General features: G+C 46.5%; 1 protein-coding gene across 2 annotated transcripts in view; it reads left to right on the plus strand.

Annotated features, from left to right (window-relative positions):
- elmo3 (engulfment and cell motility 3) overlaps nucleotides 1–24637 on the plus strand; it is a 118744-nt gene that overhangs the window by 17008 nt on the left and 77099 nt on the right. For both annotated transcript variants that reach the window (XM_078543980.1, XM_078543979.1), the window contains exons 2-3: nucleotides 19415–19546; nucleotides 21894–21934. In XM_078543980.1, coding sequence (XP_078400106.1) covers nucleotides 19469–19546; nucleotides 21894–21934 — 119 coding nt within the window. In that variant the 5' untranslated portion in view covers nucleotides 19415–19468. The remainder of the gene's footprint in view (nucleotides 1–19414; nucleotides 19547–21893; nucleotides 21935–24637) is intronic.

A 24637-nucleotide genomic window follows, 5' to 3' on the forward strand; every position in this document is an offset into this window, starting at 1 on the left:
CGCTCCTTGTGGTAGCGAGTTCCACATTCTAATCAATCTCTAGGTAAAGAAGTTTCTCCGGAATTCCTTATTGGATTTATTAATGCCTGTTATATTTGTGACCCCTAGTTTTGGATCTTCTCTATCTCTTCCCTATCGAACCCTTCTCCATTTGAAGGACCAGTGTTTGACTTTTGTTGCCATTGACACTTGCACTAATGCTGCAGATGGAGAGGTCTCATTGGTAAGATTTCACTGGGCCTCCCCTCCCTCACCAGGCTCTGCTGGTCAAAGTGTTATCACTCATTACGAGTACTCTCGATCCTCTCAGTGGGCATTCTTTGGGGAGACTACAAACTGCAGTGTGCAATAAGGTCATCTGAGCTCAGTCCAGCTGGAATCTCAGTGAAAACTATCTCAATAGATCCTCAATAGATTTCTGTTAGATCTGGTTTTAAGTGATATGCAACCAAGACAGGGAAATGGAGTTGAGGTACAGATCAGCCACGATCTAATTGAATACAGAATAGACTTAAGGGGCTGAATGGCTTCTTCCTGCTGCTAAGCTCCATTCAATCCGCTATTTACCTTCTGTATTTATTGGCCGACTGGCACGTTACCCCTGTTGCTCTGTTACCATGGGTTTGTCTTGGGATTCATTAGCATCTTATTCAAAAAGAGATCTCACTGGAGGCAATGGTCTTTGTTCAAAAAACTTTTATTTACATGTTAACTATTTACAAAGGTTAAATAATATTAACATATAGCTAGAGCTGCCCTCTGAGATATTTCTCAGACATCCTGTCTCAGTGAGTCACATCACTGTGACATCACTTTTGCACGTGCTGTAGTTGAGCGAAGGCTTCCTTTTTGAATACAGCAGAACGCTGTTCAGTCTCGGTTAATGACAGGATGTGTAGTAACCAGGTCTTTTGCCGTCATGTTGGACCTGGAGTGGCGCTGCACCCAGTCCTGTCGCAGATGCATCGGCTGCCACAATCGTGGGAGGTTCTGGGTCGTAGTGTGCTAGGACCTCTGAGGATATTAACATCTTTTTAATTTCTTTGATCAACCGCAGTTGATGCTCTGTCCAGCACTACGCCTGGCCTTGTCGTAAAGGATGTCATTTTTTATTCATTCATGCTGGCCAGACTAGCATTTACTGCCCATCCCTAAATGCCCTTGTTCAGAGGACAACTAAGAGTCAACCACATCACATTGCAGTGGGTCTGGAGTCACATGTAGGCCAGACTGGGTAAGGACATAAGTGAACCAGATGGGTTTTAACAACAATCGACAATGGTTTCATGGTCATCATCAGACTTTTAATTCCAGATTTTTTAATTGAATTCAAATTCCACCATCTGCCATGGTGGGATTCGAACCCGAGTCCCCAGAGCACTACCCTGGGACTCTGAATTACCAGTCCAGCAACAATACTCCCCTGGGACACCCGGTAAATACTGACACACACCTTGGGGAACACTTGTAAATACTGACACACTCCCCTGGAACACCCTGTAAATACTGACACACTCCCCTGGCACACCCTGTAAATACTGACACACTCCCCTGGGTCACCCTGTAAATACTGACACACTCCCCTGGCACACCCTGTAAATACTGATACACTCCCCTGGAACACCCTGTAAATACTGACACACTCCCAGGGACACCCTGTAAATACTGACGCACTCCCCTGGGACACCCTGTAAATACTGACACACTCTCCTGGAACATCCTGTAAATACTGACACACTCCCCAGGGGCCCCCTGTAAATACTGACACACTCCCAGGGGCACCCTGTAAATACTGACACACACCCAGGGGCACCCTGTAAATACTGACACTCCCCTGGGACACCCTGTAAATACTGACACACTCCCCAGGGACACCCTGTAAATACTGACACACTCCCCAGGGACACCCTGTAAATACTGACACACTCCCCAGGGACACCCTGTAAATACTGACACACTCCCAGGGGCACCCTGTAAATACTGACACACTCCCAGGGGCACCCTGTAAATACTGACACACACCCAGAGGCACCCTGTAAATACTGACACACACCCAGGGGCACCCTGTAAATACTGACACACTCCCCAGGGACACCCTGTAAATACTGACACACTCCCAGGGGCACCCTGTAAATACTGACACACTCCCAGGGGCACCCTGTAAATACTGACACACACCCAGGGACACCCTGTAAATACTGACGCACTCCCCTGGGACACCCTGTAAATACTGACACACTCTCCTGGAACATCCTGTAAATACTGACACACTCCCCAGGGGCCCCCTGTAAATACTGACACACTCCCAGGGGCACCCTGTAAATACTGACACACACCCAGGGGCACCCTGTAAATACTGACACTCCCCTGGGACACCCTGTAAATACTGACACACTCCCCAGGGACACCCTGTAAATACTGACACACTCCCAGGGGCACCCTGTAAATACTGACACACTCCCAGGGGCACCCTGTAAATACTGACACACACCCAGAGGCACCCTGTAAATACTGACACACACCCAGGGGCACCCTGTAAATACTGACACACTCCCCAGGGACACCCTGTAAATACTGACACACTCCCAGGGGCACCCTGTAAATACTGACACACACCCAGGGGCACCCTGTAATTACTGACACACTCCCCTGGAACACCCTGTAAATACTGACACACTCCCCTGGAACACCCTGTAAATACTGACACACTCCCCTGGGACACCCTGTAAATACTGACACACTTCCAGGGACACCCTGTAAAAACTGACACACTCCCCTGGCTCACCCTGTAAATACTGACACACTCCCAGGGACACCCTGTAAATACTGGCACACTCCCCTGGGACACCCTGTAAATACTGACACACTCCCCTAGGACACCCTGTAAATACTGGCACACTCCCCTGGGACATCCTGTAAATACTGACGCACTCCCCTGGGACACCCTGTAAATACTGACACACTCCCCTGGAACACCCTGTAAATACTGACACACTCTCCTGGCACACCCTGTAAATACTGACACACTCCCCAGTGACACCCTGTAAATACTGACACACTCCCAGGGACACCCTGTAAATACTGACACACTCCCCTGGGACACCCTGTAAATACTGACACACTCCCCTGGGACACCTTGTAAATACTGACGCACACCCCTGGGACACCCTGTAAATATTGACGCACTCCCCAGGGACACCCTGTAAATACTGACACACTCCCCTGGGACAGCCTGTAAATACTGACAGACTCCCTGGTCCCCAAGGTGTGTGTTGGCATTTACTGGGGGTCTCTGGAGAGCATATTGGTGTTTACCAGGGGTCTCCGGGGAGCGTGTCAGCATTTACAGCAGGACCTTAGGTTTTGTACTTTGTAACTCTGAGTGGTTAAAGTGCAGCCATGGAAATTTTATGACTGATCTTCTTCCTCTTTGGTCAGGAGCACTGAGCTTAATTGTGTCATATCAGCTGCAATTCTCTTAATGAGCAGCACATACACAGATCAAAGTGAGAAACTAGAAGCTGGGATCCCTGCAGTAGAAATCAGGAACCTCTTCACCACCCCCGCCCCCTCCACCACCCCACAAAAAAAGCTGGTGCGGTTGGCTGAACTGAAAAATTTACAACTGAGATTGCTAGATCTTTGTTAGACATGGTTATTAAGAGACATTGTAGATCCTCACTATGGTAAAGAGAGTCCTTTAAATAGTGCCATAGAGAAAAGATTAATTACTTGTGGAGCACAAAAAAGTATTTGCCTATTTGGGGTAGATTGTAAGGACATAAATAATCTGTAAATGAATGGGAATTTGAGGGACTCAATCTGACGATCTATGATCTACAAACTTTAATTTAAAACGCAGAGTGCAGTGACCTTGTATTTTTGTCTCTGCAAATTGGAGAGATCTGCATTTTGCAAAGTATTGTAATTAATGTATATACATAAATGCTCATAATTGTGCAATCCTTTTACTATTTTTTACTTTATTTTTACTTTAATGATTGTCTACAACTATTATGAATTGTGATTACTTGTTCTATTTGTATCAGAGTCACAGTTCGTACCTGCCACCACAATCATTTTTCAGTGATCTCTCTGTCTATCCCAGGACAGATAACTGCAATCGAAAACTAATCATAAAATAGATTGTACCTTATCGTAAGCAGAATCGTGATGGAAGTGGGCATAATCTAATTGAATGGTGGAACAGGCCCAAGGGATGGAAAGGGGTAGGAATCAGCTGTGTGTGGCCCTGTACCACACCAGTCAATTCCACTGAGCCATCCCCAGCAGCTGATTTTATATTTTTTATTCGAGAAAATCTCTGCTTTAATTTCCTCCTAACAAAACCCCATGCTTCATGCATGTTTGGCTGAGGGAATGGTGCCAAGCTACTACTGGAATCGTAAGAATTGGCAACTTTGGAATGTCCGACTTGTGGGAATGTGGCTGTTCGTGGGCTGTTAATTATGACAGGAAGAGAACATTCTTCTCGAGTTTTATCAAGAGGAGGATTTGAGGCCCTGAATGCTCAGTTGCTCTTTTCAAAAAACAAAACTTGAAAGAATTTGCATTTCTATAACACCTTCCACAATCTCAGGATGTTCCAAAGCTCTCTACAGACAATGTGCTTTGTAAGTTTGATCGTTGTTGTAATATAAGAACCACAGCAGCCAATTTGTGCACAGCAAGTTCCCACAAACAGCATAAAATAATAACCAGATAATCCACTTCTGTTAGTTGAGGGACAACTATTATCTTGGACACGGATGAGGGTGGGATGGGGAGATCTCCCCTGTCCTTCATTTGAAATAGTGCCATGAGATCCTTTCTATCCACCTAAGAGAGCCGACGGCAGCCTCAGTTTAATGTCCCATTTGAAAGACATCATTTCTGACAGTGCAGCACTCCCTCAGTACACACTAGAGTCTCAGCCTAAATTTTGTGCTGAAGTTTCTGGAATGAGACTTGAACCCAGAACTTTCAGACTCCAAGGTGAGAGTGATACCTCTGAGCCATGTCTGACACAAGAGGTTGGAAAGTCAAAGGCTTTTCCTCTCAGGTATCTTGATGTTACTGCCTTCAAAGATAAGGCTTGTAAAACACTCCTTAATTTTTTTTTTTAAATGTCTAACATTGCCTCACCAGGTTAAGTCTCCTCGGCACTGGGCTACTCTGGTCATGTGACTGCTGTCGTGGAGCCCTGTCCATCATTGAGCACCTTCACTCACTTTCATGGGGGATTTTTGATCAGGGCTACTCTGATGGCCAAGCTGGAAGCAATGGGTTGTTGTGGCGTGAGAGGAGATGGAATGGAACCTTTCTCACTGGGTGTGGTGTGTCTCCCCTTATTGGTTACTTCAATGGAGCAATATCTAATCTAACAGCTACCAGCTGAAGGGAAAGATTTGGTGTCTTTAAGTCCTGGCATCGGCTCAAGAGAGGATTGGGCACAACTTCCTGTACACCCTCCACCCCTTCCCCCAGGGTCAGTGGGTATGCCTGTGCTGGCATGTAAAGAATGATCATTTGGCTGAGGTACCGATGGGGATGTTCCACCCTTGCAACTGTCCTCTGGAAAGCGTTAACAAAAACAGAATTCCCTGGAAAAACTCAGCAGGTCTGGCAGCATCGGCGGAGAAGAAAAGAGTTGACGTTTCGAGTCCTCATGACCCTTCAACAGGACTGAGTAAAATTAGGAGAGGGGTGAAATATAAGCTGGTTTAAGGTGGGGGGGAGAGGGGGGGGGAGAGAAGTTGGGGGTGGGGATGGTTGTAGGGACAAGCAAGCAGTGATAGGAGCAGATAATCAAAAGATGTCACAGACAAAGGAACAAAGAGGTGTTGAAGGTGGTGATATTATCTAAACGAATGTGCTAATTAAGAATGGATGGCAGGACACTCAAGGTACAGCTCTAGTGGGGATGGGGTGGAAAGACTGACAGGGCATTACATAGTACAAGGTATAGATTTAAAAATAATGGAAATAGCTGGGAAAAGAAAAATCTATATAAATTATTGGAAAAAACAAAAGGGAGGGGGAAGAAACGGAAAGGGGGTGGGGATGGAGGAGGGAGTTCAAGACCTAAAGTTGTTGAATTCAATATTCAGTCCGGAAGGCTGTAAAGTGCCTAGTCGGAAGATGAGGTGCTGTTCCTCCAGTTTGTGTTGGGCTTCACTGGAACAATGCAGCAAGCCAAGGACAGACATGAGGGCAAGAGAGCAGGGTGGAGTGTTAAAATGGCAAGCAACAGGGAGGTTTGGGTCTTTCTTGCGGACAGACCGCAGGTGTTCTGCAAAGCGGTCGCCCAATTTACGTTTGGTCTCTCCAATGTAGAGGAGACCGCATTGGGAGCAACAAATGCAGTAGACTAAGTTAGGGGAAATGCAAGTGAAATGCTGCTTCACTTGAAAGGAGAGTTTGGGCCCTTGGACAGTGAGGAGAGAGGAAGTGAAGGGGCAGGTGTTGCATCTTCTGCATGGGCATGGGGAGGTGCCATAGGTGGGGGTTGAGGAGTAGGGGGTGATGGAGGAGTGGACCAGGGTGTCCCAGAGGGAACGATCCCTACGGAATGCGGCCGGGGGGGTGAAGGGAAGATGTGTTTGGTGGTGGCATCATGCTGGAGTTGGCGGAGGATGATCCTTTGAATGCAGAGGCTGGTGGGGTGATAAGTGAGGACAAGGGGGACCCTATCATGTTTCTGGGAGGGAGGAGAAGGCGTGAGGGCGGATGCGCAGGAGATGGGCCGAACACGCTTGAGGGCCCTGTCAACGACTATGGGTGGAAAACCTCGGTTAAGGAAGAAGGAGGACATGTCAGAGGAACTGTTTTTGAAGGTAGCATCATCAGAACAGATGCGACGGAGGCGAAGGAACTGAGAGAATGGGATGGAGTCCTTACAGGAAGCGGGGTGTGAGGAGCTGTAGTCGAGGTAGCTGTGGGAGTCGGTAGGCTTGTAATGGATATTGGTGGACAGTCTATCACCAGAAATTGAGACAGGGAGGTCAAGGAAGGGAACGGAAGTGTCAGAGATGGACCATGTGAAAATGATGGAGGGATGGAGATTGGAAGCAAAATTAATCAATTTTTCCAGGTCCCGACGAGAGCATGAAGCAGCACCGAAGTAATCATCGATGTATCGGAGAAAGAGTTGTGGGAGGGGGCCGGAGTTCCAGTCCTACTTCACAGAAAGGAAGAAAGACTTGCATTTAATTAGCACCTTTTGTGACTGCAGAACATCCCAAAGTGCTCTAAAGCCAATTAAGTACATTTTAATGTATTGTCACTTGTAATGTAGGAAACGTGACAACCAATTTGCACACAGCAAACTCTCACAAACAGCTTGGAAATAAATAACCAGGTAATGTGTTTCGATGGTGTTGATTGAGGTATAAATATTGGCCAGGACACTGGGGAGAGCTCCCCTGCTCATCATCAGATAGCGCCGTGGGATCTTTTACATCCCCCTTGAGAGGGCAGACAGGATCTCCACTTAATGTCTTATATTAAAGGCAGCACCTTCAACAGTGCAGCACTCGCTCAGTACTGCACGGAGTGTCAGCCTGGCTTGGTGGTGTCGGGGTGAACTGCTTGAATCTTTAGTTGCCCCAGCTGCTTTTAATGAAAATATTTAATCATCTTTCATTTCATTAAAAAAAAATACGCTCTCCTCTCCCAGTTGGGGCCTGCTGAGATAGGCCCAAGCTCATGGTGGAAAGTTGGTTCCAGTGTCCACTGAATGGACAAGTAACTGAGACAAAGATGGAGGAGCTGATCAAGGAGGTGGTTGAGAGCCAATCTAATGATGACCTCTAACACCAGAACATCAAAGGGTTTGGTTTGAGATCGGGGTTGGAGAAGGGTTGGAAACCTGTGCTCAACATTATTAAAGCCATTAGCCTCGAACAAGGATGCATCCCAAACATCATAACATTGACAGGCAGGGAAAGGGCAGCTGGTCAATCCAGCTGAGCCCACAAATACATCTAACCAAAGAATTTATTAGCCAACATCTTCGAGCTGCCTGAGCCACTCCATCAAAGCGTGAGGCTAGCAAACATCTGGTCTGGTTTGCTATTTGGAACACCAATTCCTTGGGTAGTGTTTGCCAGCAGACCTGTCAGTGATCACTCGGACATAAGGCTGGTTGCCTGTATTAGAAACCAGTTTTCAGCTTTGATTTGGGATAGATGTTTGGAGGTGGGGGAGGAGAAGGAAAAGGGGGGTGGGGCAAGAGGGTTGCCAACTCTGATTAAATGCATCCCACGAGGTTTCATCACATGACTTGCCCCCACGCTCCAGCCATTAGTCGGCCAACACATCCATCTTTGTGACAGACTGCCTTTCTACACAATTAGAAAACAAAAAGACTCACAACCCGATTGGATGATGCTTGACTATCAGCTAAACAGCACTTTCTCCCACTTTCCCACTTTTTATGCCTGGCAAAGAGAAAAGTTCAAAGAAAATGCCAAAAAATATATCTTTTTCTTAATGCCTCAATGATTTTTTTTTCCAGGTTTGCACATAGAAGTGCCCTGGAGATTGATCTTCAATTCTTGGAGACTCCAGGCCAATCCTGGAGGGTTGGCAACCCTAAGCTGGGAAGACATGATCCCAGTCAGCACAGCCATCATATTAGCTTAGTTGGGTTAGGAAATAAAAACGTGCCTGCCGCTCCAACCGGAGAGTACGTGTGCTACATCACTCTCGCAGGGAAGTCTATATGTATAGATGTTAAGGGAAATCTTGATGTATACACGAGGGATGAGGGCATAGAGACACATAGAGCGGTGTGGAAGAGGTGATTAGTGTGGGAAGAGGTTCATGTGGAGCATGAAGAGCAGTTGGATTAAATGGCCTGCTCTGTGCTGTAGATGATTTTCTGAGTGCTGCATCAGGCAATTTGTCATCAGTTAAACCGCTTGAAAAGCCCAAGCCTGTCAACATGTTAACCTTCCATTTGAATCATCTGCTCCCTCTGAGTCAGAGGGCTGTGGGTTCAGAAACTTCACTCCAAGTACTTAATAAAATCTTGGTTGAAACTCCAGTGTGCTACTGAGGGAGTGCTGCACTGTCAGAGGTGCCGTCTCTCAGATGAGAAGTTAAACCGTGGCCCCTCAGATGGATGCGCAAGACCCCCTGGCACTACTTCGAAGAAGAGCAGGGGAGTTTTCCTCAGTGTTGCAGCCAATATTTATCATCACTAATACGGATAACCTGCTCATTTATTTCATTGCTGTTTGTGGGAGTTTGCTGAATCCAAATTGGCTGCTGTGTTTCCTATACTACAACAGTGGCTTCAAGAAGTACGTCTTGGGCTGAAAAGTGTTTTGCAGCATCCTAGGGGGGTGATAGGCGCTATACAAATGCAAGACTTTCTTTAGTTCTTTGGGAGTTAACCCATCTCTCTTGCTTTGGGGGCTAGAAATTGCTCCATGCTGATTTTTGGCAGCGAGGGCTGAGCAGCATTCGGGGGGAGCACGTGGTGCAAATGGCCTGCTCCTCTTAAAGGCTGTCTGTCCCTTTTATAGGGCAGCTGCACTGAATCACAGGAGGCTGCTGCTGAACATGTGCTGCAATTCTAAACAACAAACTGGAGTACCTGGGAAGAAAAGGAGCTCCCAGATTCATGGATGCAGGGCTGGCAGCTTTGTGGTGGAGGTGGACAGGAGGAGAGAAGCCATGTTTCCACTCACCTAGTAACGCACCCTGGCACTTGGGACTCAGGCTTACCATCAAGATACTCCACCCTCACGCACCTACCAGGGATGCCAGCCTCACAACCAGCTCCTGCTGCTTCCACATACCTCCAGCTATTCAGCTATGGCAGGCACATCATCCAAACACAGTGCAACACTAGCACTGGCATTCTGCCCTCTTCATGGCAGGACAAGTTGGCACACAAAAGAAGGGAGCAGAGCAGAACTGATCGGGACAAGAACGTCTGCATCTCCTTCGTCCCATAGAGGAGATGGTTCCTAGCATCATGGGACCAACTGTGACAGAGCCCACGACATCCAGAATTACTGAGAACATTGAGAATGACAGCATCTTCCTGCCTCTTGCCCCTTCTCAACTCCCAGCTCACCCTCATCCTGTATCGGGCATGAGGAGTCAGCTGCTGATGGTGTGACCATGAACCTCTTGCTTCCCATCTCAAACAGTCCCCTCACACCAGCCTTCCCCTTTCTGAGTTCCTTGTTTGAGACACCCAGGAACCACTGCCTGTCCAGCCACAACTCACCCAGGAGGAAGAGAGAGAGAGAGAGCAACGGCTCTGATAAAGAGACCCCTACCATTTGATCCGGCACTTGCTGCCACCAGCTCAGACACTGCATGTACCTCGGGCACTATTATAGAGTTGGGATCTACACGTAGTGAGTGACAGGGCACAAGTTGCCCTCTCCAGAGCCTCTACTTCATCCCCCTGTCAAGCTGCAGGCCCAGAAACCCTGCAACTGCTGCCTCCATACCCGTTGCAGCCTTTGTGTGGGTAGTTCACCAAATCCTCTGCCACCCCTCTTCCCGCCCACCCTGTGAGGATGCAGTAAAAGACATAGAGCTGGTGCTGGACCCCTCTCGCTGGTGAACACGTTCTTTGGTGAGTGGCAAATGGTTTGACTTGTTGCCCTTTAGTTACGTTGTCTTCTGGCTGGATGATGTTTCTTTTACTGTGAGTGACTTAGAGATAGTTAATAAATAGTTTTAAGAAAAAATTAATATTTACACATTTTACATTCAAGACCTCATGTGAAGTACATTGTTCTCTGGACACAGATTGTTTTGGATCTTGCTCTCTTGGAGCCTCTTGGTCACCTGACCCCCGATGTCATGCTTACCTCATCATTGTCCGATTAGCATAACATTAACCCTTTACTCTACAAGTGAATACATTGCATGGATCTGCCTGGTCCAAGCCCACAAATAGAGTCTCAAAGCAGCAGGTAGGGCTGAGTGACGTCACTCCAGCACCAGTTCAGAGGCTTCTGATGCACAGTGGACAGCCTTGCGGGCAGCCTTGCCAGTGTGGGATGCCTGGGCAATCCATGCAGGAAGTGGCTGGAATTTTGTGCCTATGTTTCCTTTTTTTTTTACAGATCACAACAGGTCTCAAGACTGGTTAATTTAGTGGGATTTTCTGATTGCTAGCCCAGGAGAACCCAATGTGTGGGAGTGCACGCGCGTTTGTGAGAGTGAGAGAGCGAGTGTGTATGTGCATGAGAGAGAGCAATTATCAGTTACAGCAGTGGAGAATTGAGAAGGGGCAGCTTGTTCTTACAGGCCTGTCGAAGGCTCATATGGACTCAAAACGTTAACTCTCTTTCTCTCTCCACAGATGCTGCCAAACTTGCTGAGTTTTCCCAGCATTTCTGTTTCTATTTCAGAAATTTCCTCGACCAGCCAGCTGTCTGTGAATGGTCCCAATACTCAATACTCTCTTACTGCATCCAGCAAGTTATTCCAGAAATTCCTCCTGTTGTTTGTTTCAAATGGAATTATTTACTGAGATGAATTGAAGATCTTCTTCAAACTAAAATTCTGGGTTTACTTCTTCAATACTTTTTAATCTTCCATTCTTCAACAGTGTGAAGATCTCTCCCCTTCTCTCCCCCCCACCCCGCCCCTCACTTCCCCAAATCTCTCCTAACTCTCTTCTTCTGCTCCCTTACTCCCTGCTCCTCTCTCGCCCCCTGCTCCTCTCTCGCCCCCTGCTCCTCTCTCGCCCCCTGCTCCTCTCTCGCCCCCTGCTCCTCTCTCGCCCCCTGCTCCTCTCTCGCCCCTCCTCTCTCTCTTCCCCCCTCTCTCTCACTTCCCCCCTCTCTCTCACTTCCCCCCTCTCTCTCACTTCCCCCCTCTCTCTCTCTTCCCCCCTCTCTCTCGCTTCCCCCCTCTCTCTCTCGCTTCCCCCCTCTCTCTCTCTTCCCCCTCTCTCTCTCACTTCCCCCCTCTCTCTCACTTCCCCCCTCTCTCTCACTTCCCCCCTCTCTCTCACTTCCCCCCTCTCTCTCACTTCCCCCCTCTCTCTCTCTCCCCCCCTCTCTCTCTCTTCCCCCCCTCTCTCTCTCTTCCCCCTCTCTCTCTCTCTTCCCCCTCTCTCTCTCTCTTCCCCCTCTCTCTCTCTCTCCCCCTTCTCTTTCTCTCTCCTCCCTCTCCACCCCCTTCTCTCTTGGTCTTGATCTCTCTCCTCCTCTTTCCCCACCTCTCTTTCTATCACACTGTCCCTTGTTCTCTTTTTTCCAGTCTTTTTTCTCCTAACCCTCTTCTCCTGCTCCTTCTCTCCCTGCTCCTCTCTTGCCCCATCTCCCTCTCTCTCTCTCCCCCTCTCCCTCTCTCTCTCTCCCCTCCCTCTCTCTCTCCCTCCCACCTCTCTCTCTCTTCTCTCCCCTCTCTCTCCCCCCCATCTTCCTCACCCCCTCCCTCTCCCCCCTCTATTTCTCCCCCCCTCTCTCTCCCCCTTCTCTCTCTCTCTCTCCCCCTCCCCCCTTTCTCTCACTCTCCACCCCCTTCTCTCCTGCTCTCAATCTCTCTCCTCCTCTTTCCCCACCTCTCTCTGCTTATCACACTCTCCCTTGTTCTCTTTTTCCTGTCTTTTTCTCTCTCTCTCACTTAATCTCTTGCTTTCTCTCTCCCTCTCTCTTTGTTCCTCCAACATTGCCTGATAACTTATCTTCTTTACCTCTTTGTGTGCAATCCTGTATTTCCCTCTTACTGCTTGTTGTCCTATCGCTATTTCTTGCATTGCAGTGAGCGTCCTTCAGCAATGGAAGTGTTAATTGGCTAACTTGTGTGTGCGGATACAGCAGTGACCTGTCAGAATATGATGAGACATGTCTGGTCGCAGAGCTTCCCTCACATTCCTGATTTGTCTCCGCCCGTTACTGCTGGCAAAGATCCTGTCCAGCTGCCTCCTCAGTACATTGGCCAACGGGCTCTTTCATCCCCAAATAAGCAAAAAGCTGGATTTCACTCATTTGGAGTCAAACATGTTCCCTGCCCTTGCCAACAATGTGTATTTATGTTGCATCTTTAAATATCTCAGGCTCTTCACAGAGGCAAAATCAATATAAATGGACATCAAGTCATTGAAGGCGGATATTAAACAGGCTGGCCAAGAGCCTGGTCGAAGAGGTTGCTTTTATGTATGCTCTTAAGAGATGTGGAGTAATTTAGGGAGGGAGTCACAATGTGGAGTCGAGGTAGCTGAGGTCATGGCTGCCGATGGTGGTGCAAAGGGCTTGTGAACGAAATCACAGGCCGGGATTTTCAGGTCAGGGCACAGTGAGTCCTGCCGCAGTGGATGCAGCGAGCCAGCCCAATGCCCACTGAGATGATTGACCTCCAGCAACCAGAACCATCTTCCTTTGCAGTAGATATGACACCAACCAACAGAGAGTTTTGCCCCTGATTCCCATTGACTTCATTTTGCCAGAGCTCCTTGATGCCACATTTGGTCATATGCTATCTTGATGTCAAGGCCAATCACTCACGCCTCACCTCTGGAATTCAGCTCTTTTGCCTATATTTGGACCAAGGCTATAATAAGGTCAGGAGCTGAGTGGCCCTGGCGGAACCCAAACTGAGCATCGTGAGCAGGTTATTGCTGTGTAACTGTTGCTTGACAGCACTGTTGATGACACCTTCCATCATTTTTCTGATGATCGAGAGTAGATTGCTGCTTGGCTGGGCAATTTTCTGTATTGGCTGGGTAGATGCCAGCACTGTAACTGTACCAGTGCAGCTTGGCCAAGCGTGGCTAGTTCTAGAGCACAAGTCTTCAGCACCATAGCTATCTGTGTTCCTCTGCAACGTGTGGAGCTCTGTTGTGTTAATGTTGAAGTTTATTTGTAGCACAGAGCTGCCCAGAAGCAGCTCAGCTGGTCGAGGTTGAGGCCTTTGTGCTTTGTGTCGGAGGAAGGAGTCTAGGCCCTGAAAATCCATGGGCCGAGATCCTGACCTGAGAGACCCGCCCGGCTGTCATCTCTCCTGGACTTTGTGGGGTCAGTGAGTGGCTGCCAACATTGATCGGGGCTGCCTGGGTCACTATGGGCACCAGCTTGCCAAGGGCAGTCAGAAGATCCTGCACCTGTTGCAGGGTGGAGGGAGGAATGGGGTTTCTCTGTCTGCCCTTCCCTCAGCTCCCGCCATGTCCCCCTGTGAAAAGGGTTCAAGCAAAAAGCTAAAAAGGGGGAAAAAAAATCACTGTTCTCTGAGGACCTGGTCTCCTACCCAGAGAGGCCCTGATCTGCAGCTGGCACCGGTGACTGGTACATCCAGTGAAATGAGACATATGCCCCTTGGCACCCATGGGCGTGGCTGGACCCCCCCCTTGCTGAATGACAGTCATTTTTCCCATCCCAGCTGCTGCTATTGTACAAGATGGCGGCCCTCGTTGAAAGAGAGACCTCGTTTCAGTGGACAAGGCTTTCTCCAGTATCGTGACATTCACATTGAATGTTAACACAGGAATTTACGGTAGCAAATCTCAAAAGTGTGTGACCAAACACTCTGGCAGCGGGAAGTGAAGATTATGCACTGGTAGTGGCATTCAATGCAAGCTTTTTAATAAAACAGAGATTAGCCAGTCAGGATTAGACGGGTTAGCAGCATCAGAGGTTTTAGAGTTGTTGGAGGCTGAGATAATTGGTCTAGTAATCCAGAGGCCCAGGCTGAGTCTCTGGGGACATGGGTTCAAACCCCACCATTGCAGCTGGTGAAATTTAATTTCAATTAATTTTTTTAAAATCTGGAATTGAAAGCTAGTCTCAGTGCTGGTGACTGTGCAAAACTATCATCGATTGTTGTAAACACCCATCTAGTCCACTAATGTCCTTTAGGGAAGGAAATCTGCTGTCCTTACCTGGTCTGGCCTAAATGTGACTCCACACCCACAGCAATGTGGTTAACTCTTAACTGCCCTCTGAAATGGCCGAGCTAGCCAGTCAGTTCAAGGGCAATTAGGGGTGGGCAACAATTGCTGGCGACGCCCACATCCCATGAAAGAATTTTAAAAATGAGATGGACAATTGCGTAAGAGCAGTAAAGAATGGGCAAATTTCAACAGCCTGTATCACAACTGGAGAAGGTCTGGGGAAGGCAAGAGGAAGTGATGTGTGAAACTTTGCAGAGGGACTCTGTTAAGAGCAATCATCACAGCAAAGGGAGCTGTGATCTGTTTTGTTTGATCAGTCAAGTGTGAGAAAGAGGGAATCAGGCTGAAACTGTGCTGGGAGCTGGTCACACCACTAGAGCTCTGTTCATTGAAACACAGCAGGAACATTCATCAACCACTTGCATTTATGTAGCTTCTTTAGTGACAGGACAAGTTGAAGGCTGTTGTAAAGGCATATGGGTCACATAGCTTTAGCAAGACCAGCATAGTATAACTTCATTGCTTTTGCACTCTAAAACTTTATAAAACACTGTTTATGCCTCAGCTGGAGTATTGCATTCCATTCTGCGCATTGTAGAACCAACCCTCATACGACACCAGGTGTCACATGTGCAGAATTGTTAATGAAGCGCTCTCCGATTGAGATTGAGTTTAATTATGCCAAACTAGGGGGACAAGGTGGAAAGAAGTCAGGGAAGTCAGAAAATTGGACATGACTGTCACAGTCGTGACAGGACATTTAACGTAGGAGAGAGAGTGGCTGCTCCAGTATTTCCAGCTATTTTTGTTTCAGATTTCCAGCATCCGCAGTATTTTGCTTTTATCCCCCTCCATTCTGATAGGTCTCTCATTCACTCTCATGGTTACATAGATAGGCTCTGTTCTTCCTACCTTTAAATTATACAACGAATAAATATCTGAATCTATTGCTTCAGGCTTTTCGACACTGTTAATCACATTGGGTTTTTGCTTTTGTCTGTAAGTCTGCCTAATTCTATCTTTACAATCTGTCATGAGGTGTCCATTTCAATGACAGAAAAAACATTGAATCTTTTTAAACTGTGATTCATTACAGGGTTGTCTGCTTCCACCTCTGTTACCATTATGTCATGTTTTCGCTGCTAAGTTATCTCTTTTGATTTCTTTGCTAGCGGTGGCTGCTTCCCACTTCTGAACAAAGCCTTGCACTTTCGGGTTCTTTTTGGCTGAGGGTCCCTGCCCAACGTGGGGGACGGCGCCATTCTGCACTCCCTGTATGGCTGTCGAGTCCCGCACTGCACCTTCCATTGCCAGAGCGACTACCAATGCCTTCTGAAAATCTGAATTTGTTTCAGACAGTAATCTCTTCATTTATACCGTACACCAAACAATCTCTAAGCATATCATTGATAGATGTACCAAACTCGCAATATTCTGTTAATTGTTTCAGACTTGCCACATAACAAGAATCTGTCTCCCCCACGGCTCCATTCCTTCAGTTAAATTTGAACCATTGCATCATCACCGAAGGCTTTGGCTGGTGGTGATTCTTTACGAGGTTCACTAAGTCATCAAAACTTTTTGAATCTGGGGCACTGGGTGCCAACAAATTTTGAATTAATCCATATGTCTCACTCCCGCACGTGGATAAGAGGATCATGCGTTTCTTCTCCTCCCCCGAAATATCATTCGCCTGGAAGAAGAACACGAGGTGTTCAACATAATGAGACCAGTCGTCCGAGGTTGGATCGAAAGGTTCAATTCTTCCAAATTGCGGCATGCTCTGAGGGGGTTGCTTCGACCATCAGAGAGGAAATTTTTCTTTACTTACAATTACCGTGCGAGGTGCAGCCCGATTTCAGTTCTTCTGATTACCTTCGTTCTTTCTTGCTTTTTATCTCATCCTTTTGTGTTTTACTCTCTTCACCAGTTTGTTGGATCCAGTGCCCTAGTTTGTTGGGGCTTGAGGATCCGGGTTACATGCTTGTTTCGAGGTGACTGATTTGATACCAGGACAGAGAAGGTCCGTAGACCGTTCTTAGAGACACACATTCTGTTTTTTTACAAAAGGAACTCAGCAGCTACACTTGTGTGCTTACAACTCAAAACTCTGTCTTTACTCCTCAGACCCTAACACAAGACTACTGACTAAAGAGGTAGCCCGCACTAATCTGCTATTGGATATCAGGATCATATGATCTTACATTAACAACATTTGGCTTAAAGGTATATCACACATCAGATTGCTACAGTGTTTTTACACAGCGAAATGTGAGCTGGAACGCACTGCCAGAATGGCTGGTGAAAGCAGTTTGAACGGTAATCCTCTAAAGGGAATTCGATAAATACTTGAAGGGAAAGCATTGGAGGGCTATAGGGAAAGAGCAGGTAACTGGAATTGATTGGATAACTCTTTCTTAGAGCCAGCCATGGGTTGAATGGCTTCCTTCTGTGCTGTATCTCTCTCTCTCTGAATCTGAAAACTTCAAAGTGGCTCATATCATCCCAACTTTTCCCGAGGGAACAAGCCCAATGTTCCTTAACTTCAAATTCAATTCTGGAAATTGGCAATGGCTGCTGAAGAAGATAACAAACACTGCCAGAGGTCACTTATGACTTGGAAGGTGCAAGTCTAGGCAGGATAGAAAGAGATTTCGGAGTACAAATAGATCAGCAATGAAAAGTTGCACCAAAGGGTAACAAGGCCATTACAAAAAGCAAACCAAGTACTAGGCCTTATTTCTAGGAGGATAAAATTAAAAATTAAGGAAGTTTTGGTAAACCTCTATCAAACCTTGGTACAGTTCTGAACACAATATTAAAAGGACATAGAGGCACTGGAGAGGGTGCAAATAGGATGACCCCAGAAATGTGTGCACATACATATCAGGAAACTCCACCTCTCTTTACTGTTGAAATAAGAAGGCTGAGGGTTGACCCAATGGAGGCCTTTAAAATTATGAAAGATTTTGATGGAGTATATTCAGGTCCCAGTCTTGCTCACCTTGCAACCATGTCTCTTAAATGGCTATCAGGTCATACATGTTAACTTCCATCTGTGCTAACAATTCATCCATTTTCTTATGGGTGCTGTGTGCATTCAGACACAGGGCCTTTAATTATCTCTCTTTATCATTTTTGCAATCTCTGGCTTTATCTGCTGGTGCACTCTTAAGTTTGCACGAATAGTATATATGGTTGAATATATAATAATATATGATTGAAATGGATAGTATAGATGTATTTAAGAGGAAGCTGGAGAAGCATATGAGAGAGAAGGGAATAGAGGATTACAATGGTAGATTTAGATGAGGAAAGATGAAAGGAAACTTGAGTGGAGCATAAATGCCAGAAAGCACTGATTGGGCTGAATGGCCTGTTTCTGTTCCATATATCCTATGTAGTTAGCTGAATTCCTCATGGTGTCAGCCATGGCTCAGTGTGTTGCACTCCCGCCTGAGTCAGAAGGCCGTGCACGCATCCCACTTCAGAAATTTGAGTACAAAATCTAGGTTGATAACTCCAGTGCAGCACTGAGAGAGTGCTGCATGGTCAAAAGTGCCACCTTTGGGATGAGACATTAAATGGAGGCCCTATTCACCTTCTGAGGTGGGCATAAAAGATTCTAAGACACTATTCAAATAAGAGCAGGGAAGTTTGTTGTCCTGGCAAATATTTATCCCTCAACTAGTATCACTAAAACAGATTATCTGGTCATGGGCACATTGTGGGAGCTTGCTGTGCGCAAATTGGCTGCTGCATTTCTACATTAAAACAGTGCCCAGACTTCAGAAGCACATCGTCGGCTGCAAAATGCATGGTGTTCATTAAATTATAGATGACGCCCCTTAAAAATGTGTAAAGTGGTTCAACAGGAGTCCGTTTAAGTAGAACAGTGAGCTGAGTGGCTCTCAAACCCAGTTACCTTTGAGTTACATATTTCTTTCCCTCTGGTTGATTAACATTCATCTTAAGATGGCATCGCAAAATGTCAGAAGCTACTTTTGAGTCGGCAGCGCCCGGCACTGAGTTCCCTACCTTGGTCCATGTCTTTGCAGAAGGACATTGATGACTGGGCAGAACATTCCATGTAGAATATTCCAGCCCATGGTCACTTTGTACACCTCTGGCTAGCTGAACCTGAAAATAGAGTGAGCTTGGATGTGACCCAAAGAAAGTGTGGGGAACAAGAGTGAACTATTTCTTTACAGAATTTTTTTAGCCAACCAAAATAAATATTGAATCGAACAGACGTGCTATGTTTTTCTTTATTTCCTTCTCCAATTATTTTCTTCCCCGATATGTGAAAAGTCTAGTGTGCCTGTCTCCTTGACAACCACTTCGGCCTATACAGTTCTGTGGTCTTTCCCCCCTGTATTTCAGTCTAAATCTGGACCTGAAAAGCTCCCAGTAATTAAGTTGGAATGAATGAAAGTTGGGGGAGGTCAGGTGAAGGAAAGGAAGGAACATTTAACCTTCCTCTAAAATGAATCATTTGAATTTTCCACAGAATGTATCCTTGTTTATTCTTGTATTGTGCAGGTTCCCAGTCTGGTGAGGTGAGCCTGCCCCACGGCCTCGACAGACTGAACCACTATGCCTCCACCCAAAGATATTGTGAAGATTGCAGTGCAGATGCCTGGGGCCTATCCCCAACTGATCGACCTTGACCAGGTAAGAAGCAACCCATCCATAGCAGGCAGACAGTCTCAGTCCTTCACCTGCACCAGGGAAATCCCACTGAACTCTTTCACTTTCCCTCAAGTTACCTGGGTCGTGGACCACCAGAATTGGGGATAGCCAGAGGTGAGGACCTTGAAGCGAATTAGGCAGCATTGTGTTGGAATGTTTCAGAATCGGGGCTATGGAGAAAGAGCAGGGAAATGGGACTAATTGGATAGTTCTTTCAAAGAGCTGGTACAGGCGTGACGGGCTGAATGGCCTCCTGTGCTATATGATTCTATGAATCAAGTCCAGAATGAGAATCTGAGGATGCAAAGTCTATTGTTGCTTAGAGCTGCTTAAAGAAGCACACAAAGCCAGACATTGTGCTTCTCAAAACTGGTTCAAGCACTTCATAAAGTCTATGGATTACTGATTTGGCAATGTTGTACACAGCTATCTCCAAACATACTGATTCCTGGTCTGCATCATACACATTCCAACCTGCAAAATACCTATTGGTTTCGATGAAACGTGTGGGATTTTTCCAGGATTCCCAAACACCAGTCAGGAAGGTTCTTTTGATTTGTAGAAGTTGTCGCAAAGTTCTGTGATATTACATATTTTAAGGACATCTGTTTTCAAGGTACATTTCTGTTTTCAAGCCTTTACATTGAGTTTAAAAGCCTTTTTCAAAATGGACATATGGACAGACAACCTGGCACCTTTCGGTGTTATTCAAACCAGGTCAAACACTTAGCGCTAGAGCTGGCTATGAAGAATCAGTAAAATGCAAACACTCCTCCAGCGGCGTCCATTGAATTTTCTAAAAGATGTGAAAACCCTTTTACTTCTGAAGGAACAGGAGACAGGAAGAGACTTCAAAGGGCCTCTGTGTAGATAACTTCTTTGCCTGGTGGAACAATGCTTCATCAAAATTAATATAGCTGCCCATCTTGAGTGGCAGGGTGCAGAACCCCAGGGAGAGTTCTAAGAGACAACATCAGAGAGGGTTCCTGGCCAAGGTAGGACAAAGAGGAAGGTATTAAGAAATAAACTGCTGCTCTGCCAAAAGAGTCCAGGCAATTTACAAGTGTCGTAACTGCAGAATTAGTGAGGAATAGGAAATCTCCTCTTTTTCCCAAAAACCCGCTGACTGAGTCCACTTGAAAAAGGCACCCCTCCAAGCATTCGACTACAGAAGTCATCACAGCTGCTAAACAGAACCTCAAGTTCCAACCCCTTCACTTCAGAAAAAAGGAATTCTAGCAACAATATCCCACAGAGACAGATTTGAAATCTCATCTGCATTTTAATCTGTATTTTAGTTAATAACTTTATCACTTTTCCTTAAGTAACTTCCAGCGGTAGTTTTGTAATAAACTAACCTTTATCTTGTTTAAGACTAAAGCTTGTCTGCTGGAGTATTTTTAAATTAAACCACTCGCAAGTTAAAAGGGGGCTACACACACACACTCACACACACCACTTTGCGAAAAGGCCTTCTACTTAGTCTTGACAAAATTGTGATTTGATTTCTTCTTCCCTTCTTGCAGTGTACTTTGATTCTATGTGGTTTTGTTGGCCCAGATGCAACTTAGGCCCTGACAGCATTTCTTGAATTATATGGCACCTTTAACATAGTAGGACATCCTAAGGTGCTTCACAGGAGTGTTGTCAAACAAAGTGTGATATCAAGCCCCACTGGCGCTTGGTCAAAGATTTTAAGGAGTGCTGTGAAGGAGGAGAGCAGTAAAGAGATGAAGAGGTTTAGGGAGAGAATTCCAGAACTTGAGGCCTAGGCAGTTGAAAGCCTGGCCAGCAATGGTGCAGCAATGGAAGTTCGGAGGATGTTCAAGAGGCCAGAATTGGAGGAGTTCCAAGGTCTTGAAGGGTTGTAGGGCTGGAGGAGTTTAGAGAAATCAGAAGGGGTGACGGGGGTGGGGGGTTGCAAGGGGCCATGGAAAAAATTGAAAATGGGGATGAGAATTTTAAAATTGAGGTCCTGCCAGACTGGAGTGATCTTAATCACTTGAGATTTTGGCTTGTGCCACCATCACTGAATTCATCCCAGTGAAGGAGCAGGTTTTTATGACTGGATTCATTCAAGGCTGGGGTTTCAGCTCAGCTCAGCTCTCTGGTGGGAGTCTACTAGGTGCAGTGGGGGAAGGGAGGGAGTGAGCTCTAGGTTTGTCTGAGTGGCTGAGCTTGGGCGCTTGGATGTTGGGTGGGGAACAGGATTAGGCTGAGCTGTGACAAGCCTTCCTGTGAGGCCCAATGCCTTTTGCGCGACATACTTCTTTCACTGCTGTTCCTTAATGGACTAACCAAATTTATCTTTCCTTTTTGATTCCCACAGAAAAAGCCTCTATCAACTGTCCTGAAGGAAGTCTGTGACGTGTAAGTAACCCTCGTTCCCCTGAGGAACCGAACTCCAGGGAACATGTAGCCAGGGTGCTCTCTTCATAGCACTTTGCCAGCTTAGAGGGGGTCAAAGGTTAAATGAATACTCCCTGACACCCTTTCCATAAGACCATAAGACATAGGAGCAGAAATTAGGCCATGCGGCCCATTGAGTCTGCTCCGCCATTCAATCATGGCTGATAAGTTTCTCAACCCCATTCTCCCCGTAACCTTTGATCCCCTTACCAATCAAGAACCTATCTATCTCGGTCTTAAATACACTCAATGACCTGGCCTCCACAGCCCTCTGTGGCAATGAATTCCATAGATTCACCACTCTCTGGCTAAAGAAGTTTCTCCTCATTTCTGTTCTAAAAGGTCTTCCCTTTACTCTGAGGCTGTGCCCTTGGGTCCTAGTCTCTCCTACTGATGGAAACATCTTCCCCACGTCCACTCTATCCAGGCCTTTCAGTATTCTGTAAGTTTCAATCAGATCCCCCCTCATCCTTCTAAACTCCATCGAGTATAGACCCAGAGTCCTCAAATGTTCCTCATATGTTAAGCCTTTCATTCCTGGGATCGTTCTCGTGAACCTCCTCTGGACCCTCTCCAGGGCCAGCACATCCTTCCTGAGATATGGGGCCCAAAATTGCTCACAATATTCTAAATATGGTCTGACCAGAGCCTCATAAAGCCTCAGCAGCACATCCCTGCTTTTATATTCTAGTCCTCTCGAAATAAATGCCAACATTGCATTTGCCTTCCTAACTACCGACTCAACCTGCAAGTTAACCTTAAGAAGATCCTGGACTAGGACTCCCAAGTCCCTTTGCACTCCAGATTTCTGAATTCTCTCCCATTTAGAAAATAGTCTATGCCTCTATTTATCCTACCAAAGTGCATGACCCCACGTTGTATTCCATCTGCCACTTCTTTGCCCATTCTCCTAACCTGTCCAAATCCTTCTGCAGCCTCCCCGCCTCCTCAATACTACCTGTCCCTCCACCTATCTTTGTATCATCTGCAAACTTAGCCAGGATGCCCTCAGTTCCTTCATCTAGATCATTAATGTATAAAGTGAAAAGTTGTGGTCCCAACATTGACCCCTGCGGAACTCCACTAGTCACCGGCCGCCATCCTGAGAAGGACCCCCTTATCCCCCACTCTCTGCCTCCTGCCAGACAACCAATCTTCTATCCATGCTAGTACCTTGCCTCTAACACCATGGGCTCTTATCTTACTGAGCAGCCTCCTGTGCAGCACCTTGTCAAAGGCCTTCTGGAAGTCCAAGTAGATAACATCCATTGGCTCTCCTTTGTCTAACCTACTCATTACCTCCTCAAAGAATTCTAACAGATTTGTCAGGCAAACCCTGCTGAAACTTTTTGGATTTTCTTTTACCTAATCTGCAAAGCCACAATGAACAGCAGTTCAGCCTGAACCTGATCCCCCACACCTGCTGTTGTACAATTTTTTTTTAATTCTTTCATGGGATGTAGTCATTGCCCATCCCTAATTGCCCTTAAATTGTGGCTTGCTAGGTCATGTCAGAGGGCAGTTGTGGTCTGGCATCACATGCAGGCCAGTCCAGGTAAGGGTGGCAGATTTCCTATTAGTGAACCAGATGGGCTTTTACAATAATCAGTGATAGTTTCATGGTCACCATTACTGAGACTAGCTTTCAAATTCCAGATTTTTTACTAATTGAATTTAAACTGCACCAGCTGCTTTATTGGGATTTGAACCCATGTTCCCAGAGCATTAGCCTCTGGATTACTAGTCCAGTGACATTACCACTATACCACTGTCACCCCCGACAGGCTCTAAAAGCCCAGATTTGATTCTGGCTGATTTGCCTTCTCTTCCCCTCTATTCCTTTGAACCTTGCGGCTGTCCTGTTCTGTGGGCCTCACCCTTAGCCTTTCTATCTCAAAACAACACAACAGGGAATGACATGACTCAATAAGAGGTTTGCAGATCTATGAGGTGTTACAGCTGGTCACTGAGTAAAGGGGCTGATGTACTGTAAAAACCACGAGTGCAGTGAAGCTGAAAATCCACTTCCCCATGTTAGAAGTACACACTGGTGCATCTCTGGAAGTCTACAGATGGAGCATTCTTCACATGGTGGAGTGCACGCACTGTTGAACGCACTCGTTGGCATACTGGTCCTGGTTCTACACCCACTGTCACTGGTCCAGAAATAAGGGTTGTGGTCAAGTTGGCAAATGTCAAGTTAAAGGCCGCCACGTTCCCAGCCCAGTGGCTCATTTTACCAGGACTGATGCCCACTTACATCACTAAAATATGGCCAAATGTTGGTTGAATATTCTGATAGGCCACACAAGCCTCTCACGCAATGCTGGGATCTATTTTTGACCATGCTTTAAAGTATTGATTAGAAACCAAAGTCTCATAGTGGAATTAGTTCATTAGATTAGTCAATTGAGACTCCCCAGTCAACCACGGCTCAATGGGTAACACACTTGCCTCTGAGCTAGAAGACCCTGGGTTCAAGTCGCACTCCAGAGACTTGAGCACAAAATCCTGGCTGATAGTTAGTATTGGCGGGGGTGTCGTCTTTGGGATGTTAAACTGAGTTCTTGTCTGTCCCAATCCATGCTACTATTCCACCAGAGGAGTTCTCTCCAATCACCTGGTCAATATTTGTTCTTCAGCCAAGATAATAAAAAATAGCTG

Source organism: Cetorhinus maximus, chromosome 6 (assembly GCF_964194155.1).
Source record: "Cetorhinus maximus chromosome 6, sCetMax3.hap1.1, whole genome shotgun sequence".
Classification (NCBI taxonomy): Eukaryota; Metazoa; Chordata; class Chondrichthyes; order Lamniformes; family Cetorhinidae; genus Cetorhinus; species Cetorhinus maximus.